Source organism: Apteryx mantelli, chromosome 21, assembly GCF_036417845.1.
Source record: "Apteryx mantelli isolate bAptMan1 chromosome 21, bAptMan1.hap1, whole genome shotgun sequence".
Lineage (NCBI taxonomy): Eukaryota > Metazoa > Chordata > Aves > Apterygiformes > Apterygidae > Apteryx > Apteryx mantelli.
Genome location: NC_089998.1, coordinates 2133215 through 2158585, shown reverse-complemented (window position 1 = coordinate 2158585; position 25371 = coordinate 2133215). Strand labels below are relative to the sequence as shown.

The 25371-nt window shown below is 39.3% G+C and overlaps 1 protein-coding gene across 4 annotated transcripts in view; it reads left to right on the top strand.

The window, feature by feature from the left end:
• RABGAP1 (RAB GTPase activating protein 1) overlaps positions 1–24705 on the top strand; it is a 76523-nt gene extending 51818 nt beyond the window's left edge. Inside the window, exons 14-27 of one of the 4 annotated variants that reach the window (XM_067309323.1) lie at positions 4787–4900; positions 5693–5767; positions 7751–7876; positions 8484–8627; positions 10235–10276; positions 10613–10741; positions 15301–15393; positions 16400–16510; positions 17955–18017; positions 19862–19966; positions 20457–20540; positions 21347–21418; positions 21965–22162; positions 22983–24705. In XM_067309323.1, the coding sequence (XP_067165424.1) occupies positions 4787–4900; positions 5693–5767; positions 7751–7876; positions 8484–8627; positions 10235–10276; positions 10613–10741; positions 15301–15393; positions 16400–16510; positions 17955–18017; positions 19862–19966; positions 20457–20540; positions 21347–21418; positions 21965–22162; positions 22983–23105 (1479 nt within the window). In that variant the 3' untranslated portion in view covers positions 23106–24705. Of the gene's footprint in view, positions 1–4786; positions 4901–5692; positions 5768–7750; positions 7877–8483; positions 8628–10234; positions 10277–10612; positions 10742–15300; positions 15394–16399; positions 16511–17472; positions 17665–17949; positions 18018–19861; positions 19967–20456; positions 20541–21346; positions 21419–21964; positions 22163–22982 lie in introns of those variants that run through there. The other 3 variants (XM_067309324.1, XM_067309326.1, XM_067309325.1) reach the window with 3 other exon arrangements.
• The last annotated feature ends 666 nt before the right edge of the window (positions 24706–25371 follow it).

Here is a 25371-nt window from a genome sequence, read left to right as displayed (position 1 = left end):
TAAGTGATTTGCTTGAAAGGCTTGAAAGAGTTTCCAAACAGATACTTTTGCCTCTACTACTTAAAAAGTGGACTAAAAGGCAAGTGGATTCAAGATTACTTTCCATAATCTGTACCACTGCAGCAGACACGGGTGACGCTCAGGAAATGCACTTGTTTGGTGCCAAGAATTGCTCTCAGCAGTGAACAGAACCTGTGCTCTTGCAAAGCAGAGTACTTTACTGTAATGCAGTCTTGCAAACTTTTAAGCAACTGAAAGTTATCCCAAATACCTTATTCACATGCTTAAGAGTTTTCAGAATTGATTTCTGAGTGTTGCCTTTCTGTGTGCCAAACTAGCTGAAGTTAATGGCTAGCCATCAACTTACCTGCCTTTGTTGACTTAAAAGGCTTATATTTGTATGAAATTTCTTTAGCACTGGATTTTGTTTGCTTTTGATTTTCTTGTAATGAGACAGACCTCTTTGGCATGTTAATTATTACCAAACTGCAATGCTGTGCAGTACTTTTGATACCATTTTCAAGACAATCCAATAACTTGATTTTAATAGCAGTATAATGTTTTCCTAGTGAAATGCCTGTATTAAGCCACAGAGAGGAGTGCTAAACTTGGATTAAAATCAGAGGAGAAAATCAAGCACACTATGGTAATTTTGTTTCTGTTTGTTTGCAATATTGTTTTAAGAAAGAAAAGATCAACTGAAAGCCGTATTTAATGATATTCATGCTGATTGCATCGTGTGCTGTATAAATCTACTTCCAGACCTTTTCCTTTGTCTAACAAAAAGGTTGGTTATTTGGGAATAGTAAAACTTTTTAAAAAATAAAACATCTCTTCTGTTGTGGTTCCACAGTATATCTCGCATGTGTGCAGTGTTTACCTGGAGCACTGCTATGTAAAGGTCTCGGATGCGAAGGCGACTGGCTTTTTACTTGCGTGTCCAGTCCTTGCCGGGGAAGCTGCCGAACAAGGGACCCTTCGCCCCTTCCCGTAGCAAGAGCTGCTTAGTGATTATTGCGGTGCCTCCTCGGTGATTGCCCTTTGCCAGGGAGCTCTTGCTCTCCTTAGCTGCTCAAGAAAGTCGTCTTTCCAGTAGTGAAAAAAGGGACTAGGTGTATCCAAAAAGAAATAACCACAGAAACACAAAGGGGTTTGTTTTTGTTTTATTTGAGCAGTCTGGTAATAGTAATCAGCTAGATAACAGCTAGGTAATGGCTGCCTCAAACAAAGAAGACATTATGGTGAAGCATATGCATTAAAAAAAATCTGGAAAAAAACTGATTGCCAGTGAAAGATATTTTATTCTTGAGAACTCTCAGCCTATCTCCCTGGCCTTTCTGATTTTAATGAAGATCTGCACTGCACAGCTGGAGCTTTTCCTTGAGAGGAGTTGACAGGCTGAATCTATGGCTATTTCATGAGACTTACTAAAATTTTTGGTCTTTATTTGGATATTTGATCTTCTTTCATGATTGCAGCACAGAGTGTAACATCGTCAATACAAAGAGTGTAGTGAATCTTTAGTCTGAATGAAATAAATGGAATAAAATGGGATTTTGGCTGTACATGAAAAATAAGGTTAACTCATTGTTACAAAACTTTGCTTTATTTTATACATATTAAAGATCAATCAGATTATTTGAAATCTAATTAATCAAAAATCACAAAATATGGCATAAAATTATAGAAATACTTCTGAAATTGTAGAAAACCCTGCAGATTTTTCAATTCTGTGTTATAGCCACAATCTCAGACTCAGAATACATGCTAACATTGCCTATGACATGTTGGCTAAATTAAGTGTTCTAAAGACAGCTTGAGTGAGTGATTTCTGTTGTGTACTAGTCATAGAATAACTTAGGTTGGAAGGGACTTCTGGAGGTCATCTCGTCCAGCCCCCTGCTCAACACAGATCTGATCAGATCAGGTTGCTCAAGGCCGTGTCCTGTCAAGTCTTGAACACCTCCAAGAATGGAGACTGCATAGCCTCTCTGGGTAACCTGTTCCAGTATTTGACCATCCTCATGGTAAAAAGCTTTTCCTATATCTAATCAGAATTTTCCATGATTCTACTTGTGTCTGTCACCTCTTGTCCTGTCACTGTGCACCTCTGAGAAGAGTTTGCCTCCATTCTCTCTGCCTCCCCCGTCAGGTAGTTGCAGACAGCAATAAGGTCTCCCCTGAGCCTTCTCTTTTTAAGGCTGAACAAGCCCAGTTCTCTCTACCTCTGCTCCTATGTTATGTGCTTCAGCCCATGGCTATCTTGATGGCCTCTGCTGAGCTTGGTCCAGTATGTCAGTGTCTTTCTTGTACTGGGGAGCCCAAAACTGGACACAGTACTCCAGATGTGGTCTTACAAGTGCCAAATAAAGAAGGATCGCTTCCCTGGACCTGCTGGCTACACTCTTACTAATAAAGCCCAGGGGGTGGATGGCCGCCTTTGCTGCAAGGGCATGCTGGTGACTCATGTTCAACTGGTTCAGCAGGACCTCTAGATCCTTTTCTGCAGAACTGCTTCCCACCCAGTAGACCCCCGCCTGTATTGTTGTATGGGGTTATTCCCAGATGCCAGACTCTGCATTTGCTTTTGTTGAACTTTGTGAGGTTCCTGTAACTCCACTTCTCCAGCTTGACTGCTACTTCCAAATAGTTGTCCTGCCCTCCAGCGTCTTGACTTCTCTTCCAAATTTGGTGTCCTCCATAGACTTGCTGAGGGGTATTCCAACCTATCATCCATGTCGTTAAGGAAGACATTAAACAGTACTGGTCCCAGTATTGATCTTGAGGGATGCCACTAGTTACTGGCCACCAGCTGGACTTCGCACCACTGGTCACAACTCTGAACTCAGAAGTCCAGCCAATTTTCCACCCAACTTGTTGTCCACTTATACAGTCTGTATCTCACCAATTTGGTGATAAGGAGACTATGGGAGACCACGTCAAGTCAAGGTGTACAACATGCACTGTCCTCTCCTTGTCCACAGCTCCAGTCACTTCATCATAGAAAGCAGTGAGGTTGGTCAGGCATGATTTGCCCTTGGTAAGTCCATGTTGCTGCTCCCAACCCCCACCTTGTCCTTCTCGCATTTAGAAACGTCTTCTAAGAGGTGTGTGGTGCTGCTGGCACAATGCACTAAGCTCTGGATGGTTCTGTTTTTTCCATCCACATGGATGTAGCTTCTTAATCTTCCATGTTGCGTAGATGTGCCTTGTAAGGTAACAGTTTTGGGAACTATGTCAATCTTTTGACAGTGATTTTCTGTGTCCTTGGTTGGTAACCTTTTCATTTGTGTCCCCCTTTGGTATGTGTGTGTGGCGTTTTTTTATATATTTATTTATTTTTATATATATATATTTTTATATATATATATATTTCTTACTATTGTTTTCTGTATTAAGGAAGGTCCCTGTGTATGAGCTGTTTCCAATGGCTTCTTAGATAAACAAACTACTTCATTTGCTAACTGTAAAACAACAACAACAACAAAATATACTTCTTTCCTGCTTCCAAAGGATGCCCAGTTTTCCTTGCAGTGCTTTGAGCTCTGGCTTAAATGTCTATTCTAGGAATAGTTTGCAAAATGAACTGGATAAGATGGATCAGAACATCTCAGTTAAGTGCCTAATACTGACAGAGACCCAACAGGACATCAGTGTGGGAATGGCACCTGCTTATGTTCCCAGTCTGGACTTGAATATGTCATAGAGGGCAAATTACGTTAAGCTGGACATTGCTCACCAATTTTCTTGGTTTCTCATGATGTGACTGACTCAAGCCTCTTCCTTCCATATTCTAGGAACTTTTTTCCCAAGGTACCTCTCCGAGGGAGCGACTGGAATCCTTCCAGTCCATCCTCAGCAATACTGACACTTCTTAATAGGGTGGGGTGTTTGATGCCAGTATTGCCCACTAATTTCAGGGAGATCATCTGGTGTTTAGACAAACTTAGGAGGAAAAAGCCCCAAGTTTCCCTTTTACTGTTTAATCTTTTTTAATTGTTATGCTTTGTCAAATTCCTTTTTGCCAGGAGTTTCTGCTGCATTTTGCATAGGACCCATACTTGATGCAGACTTGCTTGATTTTTTTCAGTCCATTGTTCATGGTTAATGTTTTCTTTTGATTGTTTGCTATTTGTTATCGTTCAGCTTTCCGAGTGTCTTACGTGTCTAAAAATGATTACACCAGAGCAATGTGGAGACCAAAGCGCCATCATCCTCATGCAGTGATGCCCAGCAGTTGGCAGCTGTCACTCCATTACGTTATATTTTGCTGTATGGTGCTGTCTTTCTTGAGATCATACTTAGTTTTCTACTTTTGTATTGTCTAATTTTGCAGAGGGAGTGAGGAATGGTTTCTTCCGCTGAAACTAAGAGATGGAATTTAGGACAGTCGCATGCAACTGCCTACAATTGACTGGTGTCCTCTGCAGTCCTAAGATAAAGGAAATGTGGCTGTCAGTATATTTGTTCAGTACAGTCTCAAAAGGAGGACTGCTGTCTGCATTGCAATGTCCTGGAATGCTTTTTTTGTGTGTTTTCTTCCTTCCACACTCTGACCTTTCCCAGATGTGGTTAGGTGGCTAAATCTATCAAGACTGTGATCTGGAGCTGCCAGCCTGCAGGCGGTCTATGCTGATTGAGTACACTGTATTTTGTTAAATTCAGAACAGTATACAGAACATAATGCTGATCTCCTAACTCTTGGTTCTAGCATACTGCAATTTATACTTTTTTTTCTGTTTTAATTTACATCCCCTGACTTTCCTTTTGTGTTTTTTTCCAATAGGAATCTCCCCAAGACAGTGCTATCACCCGAGACATCAATCGAACATTCCCTGCTCATGATTATTTTAAAGATACTGGGGGAGATGGCCAGGACTCCCTGTATAAAATATGCAAGGTATTCTTTAAATCCTTATTTACTAGTTTTGGGAATTTATAGTGTACATTATTAACAGATATAACTCCATTATCTGTGCAGGCTGTGTATGTATTAGTTAACTGCCATGGAGATCGATTATGGCACCAGACGCAGGCTGGTTGTTATAGGTATCTGGTTATAGTGTAATTCAGAGAAGAGTCCTAAAATAATAAACCTTTCTGGATCCCTGAACACTCAAGTGTTTGGTACAGAGACTTCACATGGTTTCCGAAATGGCAGACTGGATCAAGCTGGACAAATTATCTGCTGCTATGGATTTGAGGGCTAATTCCATATTGATCAAGAGCAGCTCATCTTTGGCTGCAGCATGCTCCCTAGTTGTCAGTATTATCTAAGTTATCCTGTTGCTCAAGATACTTAGCTTTCTTTTATGCCAGATACAAAGAGTTGATTATAATTGTGCACTTTGAAGCCTATTCTCCACAAGGTAAATCTTTGCACTCTCTTTTTTGTGTTCTGGAGTTTCTTCCCCTTCCATATATGATCTAACATCCTGGTAGCAACTGTTTAGAGGTAAAAGCACTCCAGTAAGTGGTTTAATAGGCTGCAGCAGTCTTGGTGCATCGCTGTAACCAGCCGCTGCCACTGTATGTTGCAGTTTGATTTTCATGCGGGTTATCCCCTTGTTGGAACGGCAGCTGGCACAGCCCACGAAAACTTTATGGAGCTGTGTTCAATGCAACATTTTGTTTTCTTTGGTTTTTTTCTTGGGAGACAGAGACATTGTAAAATCTTTATTCTTTTTTTTAGGCCTATTCTGTCTATGATGAAGAGATTGGCTATTGTCAAGGCCAGTCGTTTCTTGCTGCTGTGCTGCTTCTGCATGTAAGTGGTGGGGTTTTTTTCCTGATTTGTTTTAAAGCTTAAGACTAAATATTTCTCCATTTGTCTAGGACAAATGTCAGTTACCCAAACTAGTGGGGTTGCAGGCCATGTATCTGCTTAAATGTTGGTCAATAATGATGTGTTTTTAGAGAGAGAAGAGTACACTGCTTAAAACTTACTGTGGCATTCATAATAAATCTTGCCTACAGTCAGCATTCATTTCACTTATGTGTTTCTTGGTTTTAGAGGTTAGTCAAGGATGAAAATAGTTTTTTTTGTTGCTGTTGTTAAGATACTCAAATATGCTTTTCTTAACTTTAATTGTTGTTGGTAGAAATGACCTCAACATCGTAATATCCTTTAATTGCTTGGGTGTTCAGAAGCCAGACAGCATTATGGTTACTGTAAATCAAAAGCAAAAGTTTTAGATTCACTCATGCTTGAGAAGTATGAGAAAATTAGAAATCTATACAAATTATTTACAGACTGCTCTTTTTTAAAAAAAAAATCCTGCTTGTTACCAGTGTCTCTATTATGAGCGTCAATAGTTGAAGCTGAACGGAGTTCCTAAGGCCAGTAGGATTTTGTGATTTCTTTTCCCCAGCTAATTTTGAGTGTTGTTGCTACCCCAGAGAACCAAGGATAAAGACTTTGCTGCAGTTTGCACTGGAACAGGAGATCTGGTCTTCAGTGGGGGATTTTCTACAATGTTCTAAAGTCAGTGGAGGATGTAGAGGACGTTGTAAACGCCGCTGTTTGAAACATAAGCCAAATGGCCAATAACAACCTTTTAGTTCTTTATTAACTGTAATCTGAAACATTTATTTAATGAGAAATTAATACGTCATTACTATACGGAATCAGATGAAGAAGGTTGATACTTTCTGATCTGATCTGAAGACCTGAACGCTTTTACTGATACATATATTTGCTTTCTTTTAGCATTTTGATTGTCATCTGTCCATTTTTTTTAAATTTCTGTTGGATTAAAGAGACTCACTGTCAAGAATGCAGCATGTGTTATTCTAGAGTTCTTTCTTTAACAATAGCTGTTGCTTCTGGGAATTCAGTATGCATTAAAACAGGCTGTATCTCAAGCCTCCTTCTTAAAGAAAGTCAGCCTTTGGGGTGTGGCTGCTAGCGACAATAAATATTAAAAAGAAATGTTGCAGAAAAGGAAATTAAGTTTCTGCAAGTCCTTCACTACCATATTGAAATGTCTCAGAAAAGTTTTCAGATTTAATGGACTCCATCTGCAGAGTAATAATAGAATTCTGGAGATGGATGTTCTGGCCTTTCCAGGAACAAGTGTTTGACCTGAAGTCAGACTTTACTGTGGAAATGTCAAAACTGAATTTTGGTGTCAGGGAGAAATGTCTAAACACTGACAAGCCATGATGAGTGTTTCTCCAGCTTTTGGCAGGAAAGGGAGACTGAACTTTCCCAAATCAATGCCGAGTTGTGATAAATGGAAGTTTTGTTAGCAGTAACTGGTCTCTCTTATTCATACCGTCTGAAAAATAAACATCAAATGTAATAATATGATTTAAAAATGTAAATATATAGTTAAAAATAAGGGAAAGATCCTGTTTAACATCCTCTAGTACTACTGCTTCTGTCTTAATTATGTAGGTGACAAGGGTTCAGGCTGCTCAGAATCTGCAGGACTGCATCCGGTTCTGACATGATTTGGACAAAGTCACCAAGGCACAGACTGCTTTGGTCTTCATGTCTGAAAACAGTATTTTTAGTTGGGTGACTGAGAGGTGATTTGTTCCACTTAACAAGAATTAACACTGTTTCTAACACTAGCTCTCCTCTTGTGTGTTAATGTTTTTGTTTACCTTTAAACCAGTTAGGGCCAGATTAAAAAATAATAATAATTTGGCCTTTCTGTAAGAGGGAGGGGGCAGAGTATGGGCAAACGGAACCAGTACGAAAGACTTAAATGCTCTATGATAAATATACTTTCCTCTCTCACAGATGCCTGAAGAGCAAGCTTTTAGTGTTCTGGTGAAAATCATGTTCGATTATGGACTCAGGGAACTTTTCAAACAAAACTTTGAAGATTTGCACTGCAAGTTCTATCAGCTGGAGCGCCTCATGCAGGTAAGTGTTCAAGCTTGTGTGAAGTGCATGGACCAGAACCTGCAATTCAAAACATTACTCAAAACTAGTAAGTTATATACATGAATAGGGTCCGTAACCTCTTAGTAAGCATGAAGAGTGAGGACTATCCATACTGGAGGTTTTTAAGAATAGAAAGTGCTGTCTTGAGACCAGTGTGAGTACGACACCACTGGCAGTGTGCAGTAAGTGTGAAGGCAGGCATGTCCGACCGGTTGGAGCGGCTCTTGTATGGACGGTTGTCCCAGTGACTTCTGAGATCACTGCGCGTGCGCGCTGCAGAGTGGCTTTGCAGCGTCAGCACATCCACTGCGTGGGTCCCCTGCCAGGCTGCGAGCTCCGAGGTTGGACTCATTGCGCATGTGATGCGGTGTCGTTCAGCGCATCCACGCTGGCAGCAGGCCTTCAGCATCCGTAGAAGGTCCTTGGGTGCGTCAGCCTGCTCCCTGTCGGGCATGGTGGATACAGGAGCCTGCCTTGCTGCAGTGATTGTCACTCTAGGGGCTATTCCCCAGCCTTACACTTCTGAGACTTTGGGATTTCAGCTACAGCTCCAAAATAATGTGTTTTTTTTTCTTTTTCTTTTTAGGAATACATTCCTGATCTGTATAACCACTTTCTGGACATTAGCCTTGAAGCACACATGTATGCTTCCCAGTGGTTCCTTACCCTGTTCACTGCAAAATTCCCTCTCTACATGGTCTTCCATATTATCGACTTACTGTTATGTGAGGTATGTGTTATAATTAGGAGGTTTGTACTGTTGAGAATGTTTGACAGCTTCTCTTCATCTTGGTTCATGTCCTTGTTACTACCTGCTCTTCAAGAGCTAGACAAGTGATATGTTTTTATGTAGAAGAGTTATGTTTCTGCAACAAACAAAACATTTTTGGCATTTTAAAGGTGTAAGTTAGGATTCAATTTTATATATATATATATATATTTATATTTATATAAATATATTTATGTATATAAGATTATAAACTCCTATTTCTTACAACACTGCTGAATCTGTGTGTGATTCTGTACAGTGCTCATGGGTTGAAAGCTTGCAAATATGTGATCTCCAGGTAACAGTAAACCTTTTCTGTAAGGAAAGCTGGTGTTACAGATGAAAGGTTTCAATGTTCTTCTGTTGTTAAATTGTATACACAATACATAATACACAATGATAACTGATTTTTTTTTTTCTAGAATACCATTGCATGAAGGCCTTTGCATATAAAATTGGCCAGCTAACTCTCATACTGGTAATCTCACAAGCTTGGAGCTCTTTCTCTAGGAGACTTGAAGTGTCTTTATATTTCTCGGCATATAGTTAGAAACCAAAATTCTTTATGTTGAGATTTTGTACAAAATTATTTTCATAACAGTATATTTAGTAGTATGCTGTTAAGTAGTATGATTTGAATCTGAGCTTGTTAACATGAGCGAATAAAGCACATTTTGCAATGAAGCATCCTTGAGTTGTAAATCTGCTGGTCAGTGTTTTTACCCTCTCTCTATGTCTATCTGCTGCTTGCTTTGTCCGCATGCCAGTGTAGTACAAAGCAACAGATGGTATCTAGAAAATCGGTTCTATTTGTTTAGAAAACATTTTAAATTCATAAATAGTAAATGTGTTCATAGTGAAGTTTTAAAAAAATTTAATCATTTGAAAACAGTGAAACCAGAATAATTCAGTGGGGGGGAAGAAGACAGTATCTTGAAATAAGATGAACAGTGTGTCTTGATTATCAAAGGTACCCCTTAAGAAAGTATATTCTATTACTAAATATAAGGGCTATTTTTAATTAATTGGATAATTTAAATAAAACATGTCTAATAGGTAGTGGCAAAGTAAATGAGATGGGATTCTATTCTAAAGTGAGTTGCTTTCTTTTTCATTACAAGAATTTTCTCAACATTTAAAAACCAGAAATTGATAAATTAATGCATATATTGCTAAGTTTAAATTGAGTGTTTTCAGAAGTTGCTATGTCAAAATTAAATGATCATGAATTGACCAACCGGGCAGTAAAAAAAAAAAAAAAAAAAAAAAAGTAGTACAACAACAGTGCCTGCGTCATTTTGGAGTTTTGAACTGGTAAGGAGGTGACAAAACCTGTGCTGAAACATTCTTTTTCTGTCTAGAAATTGTGATTCAGTAAAGATACATTCCTAATTGTTTGCACAGTCATTCCCTGGGCCTTTGATTTACTGTAATGTTTGATTACACTTGTATCCTAGTTCTCGTTTTCACAGAAAACAAGACAAAAAACAAACCCCACAAAATATATAAATATCCAGCCTTGTAAATACTGAGAAATTAATTTATTTTCTCATTGTTTTTCTCTTCAGGGAATAAGTGTTATCTTCAACGTTGCACTGGGATTATTAAAAGTGAGTATCCAACTTTAACATTTTATGCATCACTATGTGCAGTATCAGAAATTAAGATGCCTGTTACAAAAATATTATGGTTAAAAAATCCTAACAGCTACCTGTATTACGTGTGCTGTTGTCTGTCATGCTCTGCACAGGGCACTGCCGCTAGAGGAGTGGGGCAGGGGGCAATAGAAGGTTGCAGAAATGGAAGTGCACATTATTTGCAGAAAGCTAAAAGATAGATACTTTCTTGGGAGCTTTAGGAAACTGCTGTTGTTTTAACATCTCTGGGAATAAAGCAGTTGTTCAAAATCTGCTTTGCAGTTACTGATTGTCTTTTCCTATTTCTAGACTACCAAGGATGATTTGTTACTAACAGACTTTGAAGGAGCTTTAAAATTCTTCCGTGTACAGCTGCCCAAGAGATACCGTTCAGAAGAAAATGCAAAAAAGCTGATGGAGTTAGCATGTAATATGAAGGTAAAGATGTGGTGATAGCAACTGTGAGAATATCTTTGATTTGTACAATTTCAGCGCCTATATGCAACTTGCTTGTCCAAGTGAAAATACATTGCAGATGCTTTCTAGTGGAAGACAGTAAACCCCAGGTTGTCAGTGATATGGGCCTGCCTTGAGGCTTTCAGAAAGTAATATTCAGTGCTCCAAAAATCAGAACACTCAAAAAAATGTAAATGACCAATAGCACTAAAATAAAATAATTAAAAGCATCTCTGCATTTCTTTGCTGAAATCTTTATCCCGTAATAGCTTCAAAAAGGGTAATATCTTTCATCAGGATGAAACGAGGATATTTAATTTAAAACAGAGTAAATAATGCAGAAACAGAACACCACCATTTCAGACAGAATATGGCCATCTTTAATTGCGTGTGTGTATGTAATGTTAATATACTGCAAATAGCACATTAAAATGCACTGATAGATTTACAGATCGAGGGAGATGAAGGATTGTGACTTGGCATTTAAAATTTCTCAGAAATCAAGCTAGGAAAATGATCTTGAGGTTTATGTTCTTGGTGTGAGGTTTTGATTTATCATTGTCTTCTGGTGGGGAATGTATGCTGCTTTTTTATTAACAGTTTAAGTGAATTTTCCCATTTGAGACCATTTCATAATTTATGCTGTAGGGCAGCTGACAATAACAGGTTAATCGGTTATGACCTTTGTAGTGTGAGGAGGGTCTCCTTTATACCGAAATTCAGCCAAGCGCTGGCAGAATTGAGTGCTGTCTGGAGCTGCCACAATTAGGTGAAGTTTTGTAGTAATGCGGAAAAGCGCTGTTTGCCTGAGCAGCCCAAGCGGGAGGTTTGCAGCAGCGGCCTCCTTCTGGGCTTTTCGTTTGGGTAGCGGAAACAAGCAGAAAAGATGCTGCGGTTGGAACCGGAGCTCTGGCGTGTGCTGTGCAGTGTCTGGTGTGCAGGATGTTTCTGAACATGAATCTCTAGTAAGTGCCTACTGTTTTCGGTGAGGGTGTTTTTAGGCTAACAATCGAATCCATACCGTCTTTTAATGCGATCGTCACAGCTGCTTGAATTCTCCCCCAGATCGCTGATTAACTGTTCTTACAGTCAGTGTTACGAAGTGTTTAGGAAATATGAAGAATAATTAGAATTTGGGTTTGTACACAGAGGTAAGTAGGAAAAGTATTAATGGGAAATCCTACAGAAAGAACAGCTTACATGTGAGCGTTTACAGACCGGTGTAAGAAATCAGATAGATCTGAACTGTGGCAAAGAATTGTTGAGGCTGAAACAGCCTAAACGTGGAACATTCACGTCGATTGCGTTGAACTGAAGAAGAGCTTCATAATCCCACCAAGGAGTTTTCGACTGGCAGGTGTAGTCTGAAGAAAACCGTTTGAATAATATGTAAAAGCCTGTCTTTCCTAAGACTCTGCTGAAAGATGACGGAATACTCTGTTGGTCAGATCAAGAGGTTTTGCAGGAATAAGGGCTAAGGGAATTTATAAGCACGTTGCAGCTTTTTCAGCAACTGTTTTACCCCTACCACTATGAAAGACAGCTTCTTACTTATATAACAGAAATCGTGTATCACACAAAAATGTCATCTCTCGTCCTTATAGGAGCTTTCTTTGGAGTGGAATAGAAACATAGAAACTAGAGTTGTGTGTGCACTGCTGGGATACCGTCCCCCAAATGTTCCCTCTCCATAAGCGAATTAATCTCAGTAATTCCTATTTTGTAACAGAAATTGCTTGGATAGCTCTCCTATGTATTTGAACTACAGAGGTACACAGTGATTTTATTACTCTTTTTAGGATTTTGATTGTCCACTAAGCCATCTTTCTTAAATATAACTATGTAAGAAATATTCCTAGCCTTTGACATTAAGTTATGTATAGTGATTATTGCATTATCTCACAGCTGAAAGTCAATTGCTTTTCTAATCAGTAAATATTGTAACTAAACCTTTATATTGGCACTCTAGAAAAAGCCCTTAAAATAGAATTTCAGAAAAAAATTACTGGTGGAAAGTTATTGTTTCCTCTTTACTGATATGATGATTCAGTTCTGAAACTGAGCTTTGATTATGTATTTTGTGTAATTTAAGGAAGCTGTAGCCCTTTCTTTACAGTTTCATGTAAATTAAGTTTTGGTCAAATACACTGGTACAGTTCAAATTTTCTTTTTACTTAAGCTTTGCTGGAGGAACACTTTTGTATCATCAGTGCTTAAGTACACAGCTTCCCTAGTATGTTAATGCATTGAATGAATCTTGTATTCCTGAAATAGTTTTACGCAAATCTGCCCGTCACAAGATAAATATTCTGCATTCGTTTCAGGCATGTCTTACATGTAGGGATTGGGGGCTAACCAAGAAGAAAGTAAGGCATTTTAGCTCATCCAATCAAACATGAGCCATAGGTTTGTCATTAAATATGCATCTGGTTAAGATCATGTATAATGGTTGCATTTGCCTTTCACATTTCAGAATAATAACTTGTTCCTCTTCCCGCTGTGCCCAAATTCCCTGCGCTCCCAGTTGCAGCGCAGGAGCGTGTGGTCCGCAGCAAGGCTGCGCGCTGCCGCCTTGCGGGTGCGTTTTTGGGGCGTCAAAGGGAAGGCTACAGGGAAAGCACAGGCTGTGCTGCTGGGCTCTGCACAGGCGCTTAATGCTTCCCTCTCTCACCCATGTGGCTTTGCTCTAATTGCAATGCTGCACATCATTGCTTTTTTGACCTAAAATATAAGCCCTTTGCTGTCAGTTGAAATCTCCAGCTCTTTATCTGGAAGTGTTTTTGAGCAGAAAAGGGACTGATGTCAAAATATATAATTTATAGGAAGGGAGAGGTGGCCAGGCTAAGGCACTGTGATTGCAACAGCATTCTGCTGAAAAGGAGGTCAGTAAATGATGAGCTGGAGACAACGCTAGATTCTTACGGTCACTCCTCTTTGTTGCAGTCAAATGCTAACAGGGTCCCTGCTGCCTTCTGCGCCCCTGAAAAGCTGCCGTTGGACTTGGGTGTGCGTTTCTGCAAGCCCGAGGGCCTTGCTGACCTTCCCAGAGCACGGGTCCCTCTAGGGCTCCAGTGTCAAAAATTGGTGACAATAGCAAACGTCCTCATGACCGCCTCGTTATTAATATCTGCAGGCAAAGCTGGTTTAATGCATTCAGAAGATAGAAACATAATGGTGTGACTTCCTTCCTTTTCTCTCATGTGGCTGGATGCCTAACTTCTCAAGATCTAACATCGTCCATAGCTTGAGATTTGGTGTATGAAAACCCACAATTTGGGCATTATTTCAGCCAGGGCAAAGCGGTGAAATAATCTACTGAAGTTATTGGCTTCATTGCCAGTAAAGGGTTAATATTCTGAAGACTCCTCTTGAGTGGAAAGAGTAATTTCTGGAGTTGCGATGGGGCTGGATTGACTCCAGTTGACTGGGCTGGCTTCTAAGAAAAGTGTCAGCTGAAGTCTGGTGAAATGTTTCTGTGCAACTCTCACTAGAGGGAGCTTAGCTCCCAGTTTTCCACAGTTCATTTCCAGTAAGATTGTTTAATGTTAAAGCCAAAGATAATGGAAACTAAACCATGTTTTGCCTTTTGTCTTTCATTTTGCATACTCATCTTTATCAGATGACCTTTTTCTTAAGAGGAAAAAATAGCCATCACTGTTTATTAACTTAATTGGTTTACTAAAATAATAAAGATTCAAATTTTTATTACTAAATATTCAACGTAGGTTTATACTTACTTGCATGTGAAGCACACACAGTGGTCTTGGCGTGGTCTGTCCCGCTAACCCCCGCCCCAGCATATGGCATACCTGCTCTCTGACACCAGGAATGGTGCTGGTCAGGATCTACTGCAGATTCACTTTTGAGATCTCTGTCCCCGCACGATTGGCACACGATGCACAAAACACAGAACTTGCCACCACCTTTCTCCCCCCACTCCCAGAAGGGGCAAGTGAGACCCTGAGAGAGTCGCTTGCCCTACGCTGTGCAGAGCCCGTCCAAGCCGAGAACAGATTTGCAGTCGTCTGAATGCCGGCGCAGGGGGACAGAGCGTCCGCGCGTCGGAGCTGCTGCTGCTTGCCTGAGATGCCGAGGCAGCTCTGGGGCTGGGGTGTTTTCTACCAGCAGAAGTGTCAGCTCAGCCTGCACTTGCCCTTTCAGCATTTGCAGGCTCGTGGAAAGTGAACCAAACGCTCCTGCTAGTTCAAAAATTAACCACATCTGGTGGCTTTCAGCACAGTCTGCTGAGCAGTATTTGGAATATCAGATAGCTGTACGGTGCCAGGGAAAATGCAGGTAGGACGCTCCTATAGATCCTTTCCGAAAGCCTTTCTCTGCTCCGCAAAGGGAGAAGAGGAAGGGATACTTCTGGATCAGAATTTTTGACCATGTCTAATGCTTTGACACTCAAAATTGAGTGAAGGTATTAAGTGTGTTTTGTAAAAAGGCAGGAGCTGCCTGAAGCTTGCACCATAACCCTTTGTGAATTGTGTGTTTTTATTGATGTTCTGGGCAGGAACTAATGGGCTGCTTTAATTTAGATTAGTCAGAAGAAGCTGAAGAAGTATGAAAAGGAGTATCATACCATGAGAGAGCAGCAAGCTCAACAGGAGGATCCTATAGAAAGATATGAGGTAACGCACACCTACTCCAGTCTGGTTTAACGCATGACGCCTGTAGGAAGCTCCTACTTTGGCTGCTTTTTCTTTCAGCTGTTTTCTTTGTTAGGTGACTGATTTTGATGCAATAGGGGAATCTGTTATAGGAGCATGTAGTAAATCTCCATGTACTGGCAATGTTAATTGGAATGGGGTGAAAAGGAGAATAGTGTGAACTTATATTTTGGCTCATGAAACTGTTTCAGCAGGACCCCTTTTCAGCACTTATGTAATCAGTAATCTGGCTGATTGCGCCAAATGCCAGGAACAGAAAAAAAAACCTCCTAGTTGATTATAATCAGTGGAAGGCAGAGTTTAGTCAATCTTCACTCCTCTCCCCAATATCAAATGATAAATGTTGCAGTAAGTATATATTTTTTTATATAATTTATATATGTATATATAAAAATATAGGAATATGTTATATATAAAATTATGTGTGCGTATACATATACATAACACCCCAACACATGTGCATGCATACATACATACATTTATATATTTTAAGCTCAAGAGTTTTATGGGTACTTAATTTAACATCTGTCTGTGTGCTGGGAACTGTAGCAGAAGAAAATAGAATGGTTTTCCCAGGATCCTCCTCTCTCACCTATTTCCAGCATGCAAATTTTATTTTGAGCTAAGAAAAGCAGTGCTTGCAGAAACCTCCTGGCAAGGTATCGATGGCTGAATGACACCCCCACCTATGCATTCTCCAAAAGCATTTCACTAGCTCAGCAAATAATAGATAAGGAGAGTTATTTATAAATGGTTTATTCTCAAAGCTAATATTTTATTTATTTATTTTATATTTAAAATATGGCTAGCTGTTTTTGTCCTCACTGAATTCCATGCTGGTAGATTTGTCTTTTCATACTTAGGATATAAGCTGTATCTTTGTGCTCAGGTGCAGTAAGTACTGTGTTTAATAGACAAGCATCTCGTAAGAGTTTTCTCTTAATTTCTTTTGTTTTGTTTCCCATAGCGCGAGAACCGGCGCCTACAAGAAGCAAATATGAGGCTTGAGCAAGAAAATGATGATCTTGCACATGAACTAGTGACCAGCAAGATTGCTCTGCGAAAGGATTTAGATAATGTAAGACAATTTCTTATGCTCTCTAGCGCAGACAAGGTTCTAAGACTGATTCTTAGTCACTCCCCTCATTGGAGATATCAGTAGGGAGAACAGTATTGTACTTTGTAAACTTGCCTTTTCTTTTGGCAGGACTGATAAATCCCACATGCTCTGTTCATCGTGGGATGTATTTTCATTCGTGTCTTGCCTCCAGGGTTCAGGATTGCCTATATGTTTGTCTGAAGCTGGGCTACTTTATAATCCTGTCAGGTCCACAGGTTGAGCGGGTGCAGATTTTGACATTACACGGGATGGGGGAGCACCTTTACAGGGTGTCTAATGTGCTGCAGAAAGTGGTATTATTGGTGTGGATGGGATAGGATTATTTCTTCCATGTCTGTATTGCAGAATGATGATATGTAGGCCTGTGTCAGACATTTGTGAGAAACAGGACCTGTGACTGAAATACTGATATACTGAAATACTGATATTCTGTAAAGCATACTGAGCAATTTGAGGGAAAGATGAGAAGAAAGTTGCTTTCTTCTCTATGTAAAGGGATAGAAAGTATAGCAGGAGCTGAAATAGTCAAGTCTTTGAATTGCTACAGAGATAACAGGATAGATTCTGTATTCTGTTTTTCTTCAACTAGTGTTTCCATGAATAAGATTTCACTGCAGACAGGCTTTTGCAAAGTGCCTAAAAACTTTAATGTCTGAGTGAGTCTGGCTGTCAGTGGAATCAGATTTTTAGATACCTCAGGCAACTCTGAAAATATTTTTATGGTTTAGGTTTGGCTTGTCGAAGTCTGCCCATGTGAACTCATCATCATACGTTGTTTCCTTTCAGTAGAGCTCTGAGGAGGAAACGTTGGGTTCAGTCTGTGTTACGGGAATCTTCTTAAGCTCACTCTCCCATTCCCTTCCTTACATACTCATGTTTGGGAGACTTTAATGGGATATGTTTTTTTTTTTTTTTTACAGGACCTGCAGAGACTGAAAGATACTGGCTTTGGTAGTGCATGTGGTAGGCTAGAATGAATTCAGCCTATCTGCTTGGGGAGATGAGGAGAGGAGTTCAAGCGCTCGTGTTTTGCCATTCTTGGTCTGTACCAAGATAAGCGCATTTCTGAAATCTCAAAGGAAACTGGCTTTTGGAAATCATATAGTGCAGAAGTTGACAGGCTCTAAAATGTTTCAGCTTAAATTCTTCAGAGAATTTAAGGATTCCCACGGTCTCCTGGAAACTTTCTGTTAGAGAAGTATTCACAGTACATGTTGATGGTAATGGATGAATGTTGCTCCTTATGAGGTTTGTTTTAATGACTTTCAGGTATATTACATCTACTGCCCTTTAGTGTTAAAATGTGCTATGAACCATAAAAGTATGTTCCATGCAGAGTTTTCACAAAGCATGGGTACGTTCACTTCATATTATCTATGCTTTTTCATTTCATTAAGGGTAGCTCGTAGAAGGCCAGAAAGACTGTCCAGCAGCTGCACTCAGAGGGTGGACCCCAGCAAAAAATGTACTGAAGACTTTTTTTGTACCAGTTATTAACTGTTGTTTGTGGCTGCTTGAGCCCATGTGAGGCAGGGTCCTATATGCTATGCTTTTATTTTGATTAATTGGAATGATTATGCTTTATATCGATTCATTTAAATAGAGAGCTGAGAGAGGAACAAAATTGAGCAAAACCTTTGAGATAGCCCATTGTATGTATAATACTGATACCTTCAAAGATGGTAAATGATGTTGGTAGCGTTTGGGTTATTCCCCAGGAGAGGGTATGCAGGTTTGATCTTACTTTAGGACCCTGATTAAATCTTCTAATTGGATTCTGAAGTCATAAGTTTCATTTCTACTACCCAGATGTCCTGAAAGAAAAGTACCAAAGGATGTTGTGTAATGCACCTTTTCTGATACCTTCGTGGCATGTCTGAAATCTTGCAGCCTAGGAGATCAAAGCAAAGCATTTGGAAATACAAGAATTTCCTTAATTTCCTTTGCACTAAATGAGAAAATAGGCTTCATTCTTCTGCTGTTGTCAGACTCCAACATCCCAGTTTTCTTTCACTTTAAAACAGCTTAAAACCATGTATAATGAAAAGATGTTCTCTTTGCCTTTGTCATCTTTTTTAAAGGATCAGCAGGACTTTAAGGGTCTAAAATTCACTTTTTGATTTTTTTTTTTTTTTCTTTTGAAGGGAATTGGTACAGCTAGTGTCTGAACATTTTATATACTGTTTGAGTTACTGATCTATTTTTATGTGGAATTCATACACCTATTAGGAAGTACTAAGTTGCTGTGTGTCAGTTTGCTGTGTGACAGGAGAAGGCGTCTACCTTAGCAGAGACGGTTTGGGGTGGTTTATGAGGAGCCCAAGATTTTTCTCGTTTCTTTTAGGGAAATGTTAAGCTTTCCATCACTTGTAGGTTTTTCCTGATACACTGCTACCTTTGTATTTCCACTTACCCAAAATGTATTTATCAAGCACATATTTATTGCAGTAGAGTATCTCAGGGAAAAAAAAAAGTATTTCATTTTACCCGTTAGAAAGGCAAGATCACCTCCGAATGCAGTAACGTGACTTAGCATCACTTTATACCATGCAGGAATAGAAACTGGTGAGAAGATTTCTTGTTCCCCAAAACCACAACTATACATCTTTATTCTTTAAAAACTGTAGTAAAAAAGGGATTGTACACTTTCTGGTAGAATGTCCCTTTCCTTAAAGGAATGGTAAAGGATAGTCTTTGACTGTTACATTTGTTTTGGTAGATGAGTTTTTTTGTGCGGTACGTTGTGGATGATGATGTAGAGAGGCTGTCACATCTATTGGTAGGTCTCATAGAGGTTTGGGGTATTTTTTAAATGCTCTTGAGGCATTTTTTATGAATTTCATTTTCACTGAAAGTTTGGGTATTTGCGAATTGAACTTCGGTTTAAGGTTGTTATAGCCTTTTATTGATGTTGCAAATCGTGAGCTGTTCTGTGCCTTTCTATGTCTTCAAAATTTATCTGTCAAATTCCAGTCTTGGTGAGAAAACAAGTATTATTTTTGTAATTGGATTTCTTTGGAGCAATCCCTACTCCAATTTTGCTAGAGCTAATCACTGAATTCAAGGAACATCTTGTGGTGATAGAGTGTTGTGATATATTTTGCTAATTGTAATTTGTTACCACTTTGCTATTGTAGATGGTATTTTTTTAAATAATTTTCAGAATGTTGATGTTTTATTGTTATTAATACATATGAAGAGACTGTTTTCTTGGCAGTGTTCTGCTGGAGCCTGCACCCATGGGTATCTAGCAGCATCAGCACAGTAAGAAAACCTCTCTTTAATGCTATCCTCTACTCTGTGTTTCAGGCGGAGGAAAAGGCAGATGCTCTGAATAAGGAACTGCTAATGACCAAACAGAAGTTGATTGATGCAGAAGAAGAAAAGAGGCGCCTAGAAGAAGAGTCAGCTCAGGTTAAGGGCATTTCTGTCATTTTCACATTTCTGTGCAGTACAGAAACAAAAAAAAATACAAGTGTGGGAAGGGCTTAATGTTCCAAGTCATCTTTCTGCCTCTTTTCTAGCGTAAAGGACGTCAGCAAAGCAGAATTCTGTGCTTTCCTGGCAGGTGCTTTGTAGGGCAGTGAATTTTTAACTTGAAATCGCGAAGGCACAGATTGTATCAAAGATTGCTGCACAGAGAAGCAGCATAGGATTTCAGCCATCAGTATTGGTTTTTTTTAATACTTTCTTTTCTAAACTAATCAATTTTTTCTAGCAATCAGAGCCACCAGATTCCAGCTTTTCCCTGTTTGTGTGGAGCCTGCGCTAGACCGTTGTTCCGTGGTGTAGAGTGTAGGCCTGTGCAAAAGAGAGCAAGGTTAAGGAGAAGGAGGAAATACCATCTGATTATTTTTAAGACTGTACAAATATATAAACCTTTACTTTTTTTTTCCCCCTACAGCTGAAGGAAATGTGTCGTAGGGAACTAGATAAGGCAGAGTCAGAGATCAAAAAGAACAGCTCTATTATTGGTGACTACAAGCAGGTAAGCACAACTTAATGATGATGTATTCTGCTTCCAAATTGCAAGCCTTTCTTTGGTATTTGAGGAGATTTCTGGAAATAAGTGTAATCTGTGCCATGGATTTGAGAGGACATTTTAGCTATTTTAAGGGGGAAGCTAGTTCTGTTTACTTCTGACATAGGTATTTGTAGGTCACCAGTCACCCCAGCATCAGAGCCTAACATTGCTCAGTGGGCTCTTGTAATCCAAAGGTTTACTTTGTTCCAAAAAATTCTCTCGTCCATCTTCACTTCTTCTATCAGAGGGTAATCGTGCTTCAGAAGAAACATGGAGACCTTTTTCCTTTCAAAGATTTTGCTTTGGTCCTGGGCATGCTCCTGGTCATAAGATATCAAGGAGCAAATTCATGCATGTAAGTAGTGGGCCCGTAACCATCAAAACATTCTTAAGTCTGCATCACACAGGTCTCAAGGGATAGATTTTTTTTTTTTAAACCATTCTTGCCGTCTTGGTTGTTCCTTTATCCCAAAGGCAACAAAAAGAGCCATGCTTTTCCTAACCTTTTCTGACTCCTTTAGCAAGGCCAGACTGCTAGTAACTTATGTTGAAACCACAGCTGCTTCTGCAGTTATAGAAGAATATGTATAAAATGAGAAGACTATGTAGAACGAAAAGACTTAATGCAGCATTCCAATTTTCCACGCTTTTTCAAAGACCTTAAACTATCCATGTTAATATTGCTGTATCGTTGATTTGTGCTTTAGCATTCATTTGAGAGAAAATTTACATTTATAAATGATCTGGTAACATAGTTTTGCTTCTGTTAGATTTGTTCCCAGCTGAGTGAGCGACTGGAAAAGCAACAAACGGCAAATAAAGCTGAAATTGAGAAAATACGGGTAAGAGGCCAGGAGGCACTACAGTATACAATGTTTAAATCTCTCGACAAAATCATAATAGAAAGCATACAATTTATTTCATTAGCAAAGGGAGGGTAGAAAGAGAGTTCCTTGCTGACTTACAGTTTTGGGAAGATGATTATGAGGGGAGATCTTGGAGTGATAAGTAGCTGTCAGCTCTCTCCCATGGGCATTTGTTACATACTGATGTTAGTAAATAATAACTGTTAATTGCTCTGAGGAGTCTTGTTTTTATTCTGGAGGAGATTCCTCCAGCTGTCTTACCATAAAGTAACACGTAGGCAGTACAGAGCCCATTACTGCAGCAAGACAGTTTAACCAAAATACAGCAGTGTTTCTGGAGCCCATCGGTCTGGGCTTGGCTGGAGTTCCTGTTCGGCTGCGCTCCGCAGGAGTTGCCCAGTTTGTAAGTCATTAGTGGTCCCTCTCGCGTTGTGCTGCTCTGCCAGAGCAGAGACAGAAAAAGGCTTTGATCATATCACCAGCACTTCAATACAAGCATTCACAATCAGGTATTTACTTTAGCAAAAAGTGGATGACTGTGAACATTGCCGGGAGTTCTTCAATAAAGAAGGCCGTGTGAAGGTTGCTAGTTCTGCCAAGGAGGGTTCAGATGAGGACATGGATGAAGAGAAGGAAACTCTGAAAAACCAACTGAGGGAAATGGAGCTTGAGCTGGCCCAGACCAAACTGCAGCTAGTGGAAGCGGAGTGTAAAATACAGGTAATACTTTGGGGGTTCATTCTATAGTGCTTGGTGTGTCCACATTCCTAGAAAAATGTGTTTGTTGTAGAGGGGTTGGAATAGTTCCTGTTGGTTGAAACTGCAACCTGCTATTTCCCGTATGGGTTACTTAACCAAACATTGGGTTTGAAAAACATAGTGTGTGCAGATAAAATAATTGAAATTACATGAAGTGTATTTACCAGCTACTACAGCATCCAGACATCTGCCTGGTTGCAGCACAGTACTTAGGGACTGATCTTCTGCAACTGCTTCGAAGAAATACAGGGGTTTGCTTCTTTCTGTTTAGCTTTGACAAAGTCCTGAATCATGCATTTCCTTTATTTCATAGCGAGTGTTGAATGAAGAAGTAACATGAGATGTTAGCCATGTTTATTAAAGCATGTTTGGAAAGCACTCCAAATATTTGAGGTATTTGAGTAAAATATAACAAAATTGTTCTTTGTACCTCAATCTGGCATGTCATTGCCTCTTCACAGACACTCAAAAACTAGTTTGCAGAAAGTCCACTTCCTGTGGGCATGCTTCCTTCTCAGTCTTTTGATAGGAATGAATTAGAGGGTGTGGATGTACTAATGAAATTTGGATGTTTCATGAAGGCAATAACACAAGACTTGTTTTGCTTTTTAAAGGTTTTTATTTCATCTGCTTGTGGTGCTACTTTTAATTTATATAATACTTGTTTACCTTCTGAAGTGGCCAAGAGACTGTAGAGGTCCTAGAGTCTTCTAAGTTTAACTTTTGTAACTTTGTGCTGTGTATACATAACAAATCAAATAAATTACTCTTCTGTTTGCAGGATTTGGAGCACCATTTGGGTCTGGCATTGAATGAGGTACAAGCTGCAAAGAAAACATGGTTCAACAGAACAATAAGCTCTATAAAAACAGTGACTGGAGTCCAAGGAAAAGAGACTTGTTGAAAAGCAGAACTCTGTCAAACACACCTTCTTAACACAACACCTTTTGTTGCCTTCCTTGGCCAGATGTTTAATTCTGTGACATGAGAGGACCAGAATGTAAATAAAATAGAAACACAGCATGTCAGGATTCAATAGGTCAGTGATAAAGAGGATGGAAACACAAAAAAAGGCTTTATTGCTAGACACGGGATCTTCATACTACTGATATTTAACAGGTGATGTAGCTAGATTGAAGCTCTTCAGAGAAACACTCCATTCTGCGGTCTGGCTGGAGGCTTTTCACAGACTAGGTACGAGAACTTACCAAACCCTAATTGTTAAGTTTACATATGATAGGTTTTTTTACAGTTATAACCTTTTTTAATATTTTATTTGAAAGGAAAAGTGTCACTAACAAAGTAAAAAAAAAAAAAAAAAAAAAGAAAAAGAAAAAAAAGAAAAAAAGAAAAAAAAAGACGACGACTTTAGCAAGAACTACATCAGTGCCAGAAAGCAGTCCCCAGAGGTAGGATATGGAGAGTAGGAGGTGACATGTTTTGCTTTATGAATGGGGATGATTTCAGCATTCCTGTCGGAGCAACCCCACTTTGTTTTAGTAGATGCAGCTTCCATCTCCGTGTTTGGCATTTCTTTCTGTTACTAATCAATTCTATGCAACTCTGGGCTTTTTTGGCATGGGCTGCCAAACAAATTCACAACCTGAGGTTGGGAGCTTTTGTCTAAGTGCTAGACAAGAATAATCAGAATTCTTGGCAAATTTCCGTTTCACTTCTGTGTCATGTTAGATCCACACATCAACAGCATTAAACCCCCTGACACCAGGACTGCTAATAAGTACTAATTATGTGGATGGTCTGACATTTAAGTAAGTCTTTTTGTTCGTTGTCGGTTTTGTTTTTGTTTTTGTTTGGTTTTTACCCGGCTGTAGCAGGCCTTCTGTGAAGCTCTGAGAAAGCTTCCAGGATTTAGTTTTGCACATAGGTATGAATGGGACAAAGAAACAATAAACTGAGATATATATGAGGCAAAAATCACTGCGTGAGTGTAGCTGCGAGGATCTATAGCTGTCCAACTGGCTTCCCTGGTAACATGTTCAGAGGTTGTGTAGGTCATCTTCCACGCTCGATGCAGTTGCACTAATAGGTGCTAAACGTGCTTGGATTTCTTATCCGTTGGATTGTCTTGAGTTCTCACCAGAAAGCTGTAGAATGGAGTTTTGCACCTTGTAATTTTTTTTAATTTATAATGGTTTGTGTTATGCTGAAGTATCTATTGCATCAGTGGATAAATTTTGTGTGCAGTGTGAGTATAAGCTGGTAACAATAAGAGGCACTGGTTTGTATATAAAGATATTTGGTTTATTTTGTATTTCTACCTTTTTCTTGTTTACTGTACTAATGCTAGCTAATGTACTCTGTAACTACAGAATAGAACATGCTATGTCCAAGCTTTTTTCCTTAACCGCATACATTATCTCTATTGTTTAATACCAAAAAAATACTGTAACTCCATCAATATTAGATGCGTGGACATTGTGGTAGCATAGTTGCAGTGTGTATACTTTATGAATTGAAATATAAACTAGTAAAATTGTATAACTGTTTTGTTGTTTCATTTCATTTTAACAGCAAATTCATTAAATATTTTGCAATACAAAACCAATCATCTTTTTAAAGTAGAAGCTTTAGCACCTGCAAGCTTCTCTAAGGCCCAAATGATATTAATGCTGCAAAGGGCTTGCTAAAAAGACTGCATGTTCATGGTGTTGCCAGTACTGCCTTATATAATAAAATCTAGGTTTTGCTTTGAAAAAAGAAACTGCAAAAATGACCTTGTTCACCTTGAGGTTTGTGACTCAGTATTTCTCAGATATGTCCAATTTAGAATGTTTTTTCCTTGGCCCTCCAGATTCTGCTTGGATCTGCAAAAAAATGTAGGCATTTTCTGCTCATCATCATCAGTGACATAAATTCGGTGGGGTCAAATGTTGTTCACGTCATCTTCACTGGGATGTTTTAGTCATAGCTGAACATAGGGTTTAGTTGTGCAACTGGATGACTGCACTAATTGGGTCACAGTGCAGTGCAGGCTCCCATAGCTGCGTGTGTTCTGCAGAGATAACAAGTAGTAAAAATGTATTTTTGTCACTGAAATGACTAAAGGTGACTCTGAAAGCAGCCCTGCTCTGGGAGGCTGTTATCACACTGTCACTTTTCTAACCATACTTTTGCTTTAAGAGAATGGCATTATAAGGTTATGTGTAGTC